The 10,052-nt window shown below is 33.9% G+C and overlaps 1 protein-coding gene across 1 annotated transcript; it reads right to left on the reverse strand.

Annotated features, from left to right (window-relative positions):
* Positions 1 to 357: 357 nt before the first annotated feature.
* hmgb1a (high mobility group box 1a) lies at positions 358 to 5,151 on the reverse strand. Its single transcript, NM_199555.4, is given in 5 exon segments — positions 358 to 1,089; positions 1,550 to 1,724; positions 1,819 to 1,964; positions 2,049 to 2,209; positions 5,096 to 5,151. Coding segments are annotated over 4 exon segments (618 nt in total). The 5' UTR covers positions 2,196 to 2,209; positions 5,096 to 5,151; the 3' UTR covers positions 358 to 939.
* Between the last annotated feature and the right edge of the window lie 4,901 nt (positions 5,152 to 10,052).

Here is a 10,052-nt window from a genome sequence, read left to right on the forward strand (position 1 = left end):
GCTGTGGGGCGACAGTGCTAACCACTGAGTCACCGTGTTACCCCAACATTAGACATTTCGGCTTGGTCCCTTTATTAATCTGGGGTCGCCACAGCGGAATGAACCACCAACTCATCCAGCAAAAGTTTTACGCAGCGGATTCCCTTCCAGCAGCAACCCATCACTGGGAAATGCATTAGACATTATTAAAGTTATTTAGTTTGCACATTATGAGTAAAATATCAGTTTGTTTGATTCATATAGTAAAACAAGCTAATTAAAAATAGGTTAATGAATATCAGATAAATCCCCTTATTAAGGTTAACACAGCCAACATGCCAATCAGATGATGTAAAGAAATGGGGAAAAAAGAACGACTTTATTTAAAAAAAAGTTTATTGATGTCAGAAGCATACCAGAACAAAACAATTACATTGTTGAATCATTTCTGCAATTACAGTGGTATTCAAAATACAGTAAAATAACTTTGATACGGCAATTTACTAATGATGATGATATTTGATCTGAAAATAACAAAAAAGTAAACAAACGAAAAGTACATTAAGATATGAACTACAACCTCACATGAAACTAGGTTGTGTGCTGCGCACGTCTAAAACTCCACTGAACCCAAGACAATTTTACAACCCCCATTTATTTATTTTTTTTAACTGTACCAGGCAAGGATAGTGGTGTTGGAACCATGTTTAAGAAATCAAACTAAGAACTAAATCAAGGGTTGGGGCATTCGGACGAACACAGATGACACTTCTGTAGTGTTAACTATACAAAAAAAAGGAAACAAAAGAAACTGTACAGCTTAAAAACATATCATATACACAGCCTTATTTGATTTTTTTTACTTTTCTTTTTTTATTTACCCATTTTATGGCCTCAGTAAAGTGTACAAGGGGGTTAAATGCTTTATAGACAACAAGCTAAGCTCTAAACGTTATTTATCTACTCGTCATCCTCCTCCTCTTCATCATCGTCATCTTCGTCCTCCTCTTCATCGTCGTCTTCGTCCTCATCGTTAGCCTTGTCTGGCTTGGATGGGGCTTTGGCTGCGCCTCCTCCCACTTTGCCTTTAGAGCGATAGGCAGCGATGTCCTGAAATAAGATATTCGAGATGTTTAAATTTCCTCAAATTCCCACACAGTATGTCAGCTGTACAGTAAATTCAGAGTATAGATTGCACATGCTTTAATTAGTTCTTCACTCTGTGTGTTGATCTGTTGGATAACTCAGTACAGAAAGCAGTGACTCGAGTGATATTTGTGAATATTCTTTCTGATGAACGTAAAAAAAGGGTCATCAAAATATAAGTGCAGGCAAAAACACTATTTAATTAATTAATATTTTTAATTTCTTTATTTTATATTTATGTTTATATAATTATTATATCACATTTAGGTTATATTTTTGGAACAATCCTTTATCATTTGAGTCAACTTGATTGTTTTATCAAGAAAATAAAGTGTTGTCTGAACAGTAACTTCCAAAATGAGAATATTAACAGATCACTACGATCTTTGTTTAATAAACACTTGAATAAAACTGATTTTCTCACCTTCTCGTACTTCTCCTTCAGCTTGGCGGCCTTCTTCTCGTACGGCTGCTTCTCTTCAGATGATATTTTGTTCCACATCTCACCCAGTCTCTTGGCCACGTCTCCGATAGACAGACCCGGGGTCTCTTCTTTCACCTTGGGTCGGAACTCGGAGCAGAAAATGAAGAAGGCAGACCTTTTTGGACAGATTTGATTAAAAAATTTATTAAAAATCAGATTTTTTTTAAACTCTTCACCAATGCATCCTCATGAATAGGTGAGATGCTTACGGGGGTCTCTTGGGAGCATTAGGGTCCTTAAACCTCTTCTTCTTCTCGCCTTTGGGTGGAATGTAGTTCTTCATCTCCCTCTCGTAACGTGCCTTGTCCAGTTTGGCCATGTCTTCAAACTTCCCTTTTTCTTTGGCTGACATAGTCTGAGGAAGAAAAGAAGAAAAAAAAAAGTTGGGATAGGAGGGGAAAATGGCTTTAACACGATGTAAATGAGAGGTGTGACTGACCTTCCATCGCTCTGAGCACTTTTTGGAAAACTCAGAAAAGTTGACCGTCGCCTCGGGGTGTTTCTTCTTGTGCTCCTCTCGGCAAGTCTGGACAAAGTATGCGTAAGAGGACATTTTGCCCCTTGGTTTTGTCGGATCCTTCCCCATCTTTGCCTAAATATCTTAAATTGAATAAAATAAATATTATTAAAAAATTATATTAATTTAATCAACAAAACAACAGATATGAAATGGCAGGTCAGAACAAAGTATGTGTAAGAGGACATTTTTCTTTTGGTTTTGTTGGATTCTTCTATTGTTTATACCCCTTTATCCTAAATATTTTAAATTAAATGTAAGAAAAAAAAAAGATAATTATAAAATTATAATAACTAAATCAATCAAGCAATAGATATGAAATGGCAGGTCAGGCCAAAGTATGCGTAAGATGACAGTTTGACCCTTGGTTTTGTTGGATCCTTTACCATCTTTATCCTAAAAATCTTTAATTGAAATTTTTTTTAATTAATATTTTAATAAAATAAACAATAAATATGAAATGGCCGGTCCAGGCAAAAATGGCATAGAACGACATTTTGTCTCTTGGTTTTGTTGGATCCCTTCTCATCTTTGCTGAAATATCTTAAATTGAAATTAAGAAGAAAAAAAAAGATTATTAAAAAAATTATAATTAAATTAAACAATAGATATGAAATGGCAGGTCTGGACAAAGTATGCGTAAGATGACAGTTTGCCACTTGATATAGTTGGATCCTTCTCCATCTTTATCCTAAAAATCTTTGATTGAATTTTAAAAAAAAAATTATAAGTTAATAAAATTAAACAATAGATTTAAAAAGGCCGATCCAGACAAAGCTTGCATAAGACGACATTTTGCCCTTTGGTTCTGTTGGATCCTTCCCCATCTTTGTCTAAATATCTTAAATTAAATTTAAGAAAAAAAAGGTAATTAAAAAATTATACTAATAATTTATATACAAACTGAACAAAGTATGCATAATATGACATTTTGCCTCTTGGATTTGTTGGATCCTTCTTGATCTTTATCCTAAATATCTTTAATTAAATTTTTTTAAAAGTATAATAAATTAAACAATAGATATGAAATGGTAGGTCTGGACAAAGTATGCATAAGATTATATTTTGCCCCTTGGTTTTGATGGGTCGTTTTGCCATCTTTATCCTAAATATCTTAAATAGATTTTAAGAAAATTAATGATAATTAAAACATTATAATAGCTAAATAAAATAAACAATACATATGAACTGGCAGATATGGACAAAGTATGCATAAGATGACAGTTTGCCCCTTGATATGGTTGGATCCTTCCCCATCTTTATCCTAAATATCTTAAATTAAATTAAGGAAAAAAATGATTATTAAATATATATATAATAATTAAATAATAAATATGAAACGTTATTAAATTCTACACCTAAAATATGTGATTTTATTAGTCATTATTTTCATATCGAACTCAATTATCTAAATTATTATTTTGGTTTTATAACACGAGCGATCTTTTCAAATTAATTTAGTTGTTTAGGATGATGTTTAAAAAGCTCACAGCTTTTTTCCTTCTTCACGACAAATGCTATGATTTCTTATCTAAACATGATCATTTTACAATAATGCTTTTTAAAATAAAGTGTTGTTGTGCACTTTTGAAACGTCAAAAAGTTGTTATAAATACTCAAACTTTCGGAAAATGGCATTTTTTCAAAGTTAAAAATGCTAAAATAAGTGAGTTAATTAAAGTTCTTTTGTGTGCCAAAGTGTGCGCGACATCACAAAAACTGTTAAAACGTGTTAAATTCGAGTTCACTTTCGCCGTGTTCCCCGTTGAAAACAGCCCGTTTCTCTCTATGCACCGTTCAAATAGCAATGGCGCACACTCTCGTCTTGCTGAAGGAAAGGAGGTCAACAACGACGGCAATATTTCTTCTTCCATTTTGTGAGAAAGCCTTCTTCATGAAAGAAAGTCCCCCTAAAATGTCTCCACCCGCCTTCCTGCTCGCTTTTGGACACGACAAACAAACGGAGCGGTCGGTTTTCCTGACCGAAAATTGTTTCCATCGCAAAAAGCCCAGTGCATTCGCTCGGTGTATAGTAATACATTGGCTCTGTGCTGTGCAGAGTTTGCAGTAGGCTCGCAATGGCCGCTTGTCTTCATGCACTAACACTGAGAATATGGCTCCTTCTCTTTGTGTCAGCGCTCAGCCATTACACCGCTTTGCAATAGGGGGAAGCATCACCTACCTCACTTTAACTCTCATTTTAACACCCTTCTCACGCACGGAAAAATACCAAAATACCCGCGTTGGAAAGAGGAGAGATGTAATTTTCATTTTCCGATGTAAAAACGGCGTACTTTGAGTGCGGCGGGGTTGAAAACACGATCTGAAAAAGTTGAAGCGAACTGCGCCTGTGTACAGCTCTATGGCTTTGCCTTGTTTCCTATGCGAGTACAGTCAGCCATTACAGTAAAGCGCAGCTCCTGAGGTGATCTTTTTTCGCTAATATCTTTGTCATTTCAACACCACCAACCGTAAAAACCCGCATACACACGAATGGCGATGTGCTTTAATTTTTTCGCCTCTCCGCTTATTTTCTTTCTTATCGTTTCTCATAGTTCGCTGTGTTCTTCTGACAGACATCCCTCGTAAAGCGCTGCAATGGCTGCTTGCTGGCACTATCACCGTCTATAGACCTTGTTTGTATGCAATTCTGTCATCCAGTTGTCCGTTTAACGTTATTTTTTCGAATTAACGTATTTTCGCGCATTTCAACCGCTCGAATAAAACCGAATATTTACGATATATTTTTTAAGGGGGTCGTCAATAAATAAATTAAAAAGCTGAGGTTATTCTCGATCTAATTCTGAGGCGATAATACCCTCAATGTTATTTTACGTCTAATAAAAATTCCTCCGCCGACAAAATAGCTCGTTTATAAGCCAATATTAAATTTAATATGCTTTCCTGTCCTTTTCCTGCCATTTCTGTACTTACCCCACACTTTGAAATGTCTACAAGCTGACACTTACCACTGTCTTGTCTGGATAGTGAATGTACTGCAATGGCTGTATGTGGATGTAATAGCCCTACGCAGTAGTCTGCTCTCTCAACCCTCTAGCATTACTCTCAATAGCGCTCTCATCCCATTGGCTCCCGCTACGGCGAACATTCCTCTGATTGGCTGAGCGCTTTCCATTGTCCTAATAACAGCCCACCCGCGATTGGCTGCCCTTTGTGAAACGTCACGAGTGTTTTAAATGGCGCGTTAATACAAAATACGGAGTGTTTGTGTGTGTTTCTTGTCTCAGCTTAAAGCAAAGGCTGTGTGTACTGTGTTGGCTGTAGTAGTACTGTGTTCCGTGTGTGCTGAATGAATGACTGACTCGGTGTGCATTCTCGGCGATGCTGTGAGGTGGAAAACACCGAATGAAAGAGCGCTCGGTCCAGCTGACATCCCGCTTCGATCAGACTCTATACAAACACCAGAGTCAGATTTTAACCAAAATATGCAATTATAAATCATATTTATATAAGCGGCTTAATCTGTGAGGTTTGGTTTTAAGCATCTAATGCTGATTAATGACACAGTTCTGACATGATTCACTATTAAAAACGTCTGAAGAGTGTTTCTGCGGAATGTTTGATTTGAATAATTAAATGTCAGGACACTAAAGTAATGATCAATATTTCTGTATTAATGTGTTAATCGTATACTTCTAGGATATTAATAATACTATATAATACACATTAAACCGATAACCAATTTATTTGCCTACATTTTTTAATGAAAATATTAATTTAAGAAGATAAACAGTATCAGAGAGCAGTGAATGTTACACAACGACTATTATTTTACTCTTCGCAGCCTATTATTATATCTTATGTTCAATCTGCTTCTGTACTGATATTAATTATAATAGCCTACGTATTCGTGTTTTTGTTTTACTCAAATAACTTTATCTCTGGAGATTTTTGCGAAGGGATATTCCTGTTTATATACCATGTTTTTTTTTTACAAATATATATATATATATATATATATATATATATATATATATATATATATATATATATATATATATATATATATATTTTTTATATTGCAGCATTGTAATTATATAAAGAGAAACCCCAAATCTCATTGACTTTACTAAAAAGAGTCAAAATAATTTGGATAAATTCAATATTCCAGTTATTATGCTATAAATATATGTAAATTACAGAATATTTAATTAAATTATGCCTTGTTTGCATATTTAAGATGTGTAATTTTCACAGAAAACTGGGGAAGAAGTTAGTTTATATCTATCTATCTATCTATCTATCTATCTATCTATCTATCTATCTATCTATCTATCTATCTATCTATCTATCTATCTATCTATCTATCTATCTATCTATCTATCTATCTATCTATCTATCTCTGCCTGTCTGTCTATCCATTCATCCATCCATCCATCCATCCATCCATCTATCTATCTATCTATCTATCTATCTATCTATCTATCTATCTATCTATCTATCTATCTATCTATCTATCTATCTATCTATCTATCTATCTATCTATCTATCTATCTATCTATCTATCTATCTATCTATCTATCTATCTATCTATCTATCTATCTCTGCCTGTCTGTCTATCCATTCATCCATCCATCCATCCATCCATCCATCCATCCATCCATCCATCCATCCATCCATCCATCCATCCATCTATCTATCTATCTATCTATCTATCTATCTATCTATCTATCTATCTATCTATCTATCTATCTATCTATCTATCTATCTATCTAAACAAACACCACAACATCTGAAAGAGAGAGAGAGCAATGGCTTAACATATGCATTTCTATCTAGGCCATAATTTAGAAGCCAGACTAATTTCATACCATAAACACACGCAAGAACCGAAGCCTATGCATGTTAATGACTAAATCTTGGAAGAAATTATGCAAATTCATATTGTGTGGGACTGGGGGCAGCAGATAAACCGCCAAGGGAGGCTGATGGGGAATTGATGCCCGTGTAGTCTTCTATTGTTTATAAAGAGCAGCTGTAGCCCCATGCGCTCCTCAATACAGGCGCACGCTCACTGACGCGCGCGCACACACGCGCACTGAACACACACACACACGCGCCGTTACTGACACTCTTGTGTACTCACAAAGGTGTTATCGATTACTGCTTTATTATGTTGCTTTTTGATTCATATAGTGATCATTTATATTTTTCATCTATTCATTTTATTTTTTTAATAAATTGATGCATGGTGGCTCAGTGGGTAGCACTGTCGCCTCACATCAGGAAGGTCGCTGGTTCGAGTCCCGGCTGGGGCAGTTGGCATATCTGTGGAGTTTGCAAGTTTTCCCTGTGTTGGCGTGGGTTTCCTCTGGGTGCTCCGGTTTACCCCACAGTCCAAAGACATGCGCTATAGGTGAGTTGGATAAACTAAATTGGCGGTATATGAGTGTGTATAGGTGTTTCCCAGTACTAGGTTGCAGCTGGAAGGGCATCCGCTGCGTAAAACATATGCTGGATAAATTGGCAGTTCATTTCGCTGTGGCGACCCCAGATTAATACAGGGACTGAGCCAAAGAAACATTAATGAATGAATGAATAAATTGATGTGTGGGTATGCACTTGTTGAAAATCACACTAAAATAAAGTTTAATGATGAATAATTATTTAATTTAACTTTGATTATAGAAGTTTATGAAGAGTGTGGGGCCAGAAACTAAAGGCAATAGATAAGAAATCTGTTATTGACTCCTGGTGGGGTATTCATTCATTCATTCCTTCATTCATTCATTCATTAATTAATTAATTTATTCATTCATTCAATTATTGATTCATTGATTCATTCTTTTATTCATTTATTCATTCATTATTTTATTAATTCATTATTTTATTAATTCATTAATTAATTAATTAATTAATTCATTCATTCAATTATTCATTATTTCAATCAATCATTCATTCATTCATTATTTAATTCATTCAATACTTTCATTCATTCATTAATTCATTCAATAATTCATTATTTCATTCATTCATTTATTGATTGATTCATTCATTCATTCAATTATTTATTCTTTCATTCATTCATTTATTAATTAATTTATCCATCCATTCATTGATTTATTCAATAATTCAATTATCCATTAATTCATTCAATCATTCATTCATTCATTTATTATTTTATTCATTCATTATTTTATCCATTAATTAATTAATTAATTTATTTATTTAATTTAGTTATTCATTCATTCATTCATTATCTAATTAATTCATTCATTCATTTATTTATTCATTAATTTATTCAATTTATAATTCATTCATTCATCCATTTAGTAATTAATTATTTAATTCATTCATTCATTCATTCAGTCATTCGTTAATTAAATAATTCATTTATTAATTTTTCTTCCGCCTAGTCCCTTTATTCATTGAAGGTCTCCACAGCGGAATGAACCACCAATTTATCCAACATATTGTTTACGCAGCAATTGCCCTTCCAGCTGCAACCCAGTACTGGGAAACACCCGTACACACCCGTACACACTCATTCACACACATACACTGCAGCCAATTTAGTTTATTCAATTCACCTATAGCGCATGTCTTTCGACTGTGGGAGAAACCAGAGCACCCCGAGGAAACCCATGCGAACACGGGGAGAACATGCAAACTCCACACAGATATGCCAACTCACCCAGCAGAGGCTCGAACCAGCCACCGTGTCACTGAGCCACCGTGTCACCTTATTTATTTATTTATGATAAAATCTAGCAATAGTTTCATTAAAGTATATATTTATTTTAAAAAGTATTTTACTTTCACTAAGATTGTCCTTATTGATGCACAACACAAACACCCCTCCTAAAATCTCAGAAAGTAGTAATAGTGTAAATAGTATCATTAATTTTTTCATGGAAAGTGAATAAGCACCATTTATGATGAACATCAGTTTATGCTTTGAATATTATTGAATATTATATTAACTTGCAAAGGTTTTTACCGCTTTATTTAATCTTTAACCCTTTACTTGCCCACTTAGAAAAAGAAATTGGATTGCATTTGTTAGCTCCTAATGTTGCTAGTTAACACACTCAATGCGTTTTTTTTTCAACACATCCCATAATTTCTAAAATATCAGGCTCTATGATTGATATGTCAGTTTAGGGTAAAAGTATCACAATTAATACATATACTAAGAAAAATCTAAAAATATATAGTGCAAGACCAATTTATTTACAAACATACTCAAATCATTTTTAAATACTAAATCATCTTTATTTTTATTAGTAAATTTTATTAGTATGCCATAAAATATTTCATATTCTCATTTACATGTTTCTTCTTCTTCTTCTTTTTTTAACAATAAAACCAAAATCATGTGTAGCAGTGCAACAGGATTATGTTTCTTAGATTTTTTGGTAAACCAACAGTGCTGTGTGTGCAAGCCGTTATCTAAAACTGTCACACTTTAAATTACTTTAGTCATCATAAAACAGTCAAAATAAGGTCAACCATTTGGCAGAGCAGGCAGTTAAAGGGTTAAATTAAACATTTCACATGGTCAGATGTTCATATAATGTTTTTGTTTTGCTATTTCAGATATAAAAACAACTGAAATTAGTAAAGCTTTAGCTTATAATTAATGAATACATTTTCCAGTCTTTGTGTTTTTCTCACTACAGTATCATGTATTTGCTTTTTCCGTGTCTACCAGCCCTCATGTAAATGTAAATACATGTTTAAGAGTGAAACTGTAGCAATACATTAAATAAACACATTAATTGCACAGCTATCATGTTATTTAGATTATATTTAATACCATTAGCCATTCAGAAAAATGTCTATCTCATTTAAAACGTGTCTGCTTGTGTGTTTCTACGGATAACTACAGTTTAGTAAGCTTGTGTTGTTTGGATGTTGTTGTTGTTGATTGAATCCCTTCTGCTGCCTAATTTAATGTTCGGA

This window comes from Danio rerio, chromosome 10, assembly GCF_052040795.2.
Source record: "Danio rerio strain M-AB ecotype USA chromosome 10, GRCz13ab, whole genome shotgun sequence".
Classification (NCBI taxonomy): Eukaryota; Metazoa; Chordata; class Actinopteri; order Cypriniformes; family Danionidae; genus Danio; species Danio rerio.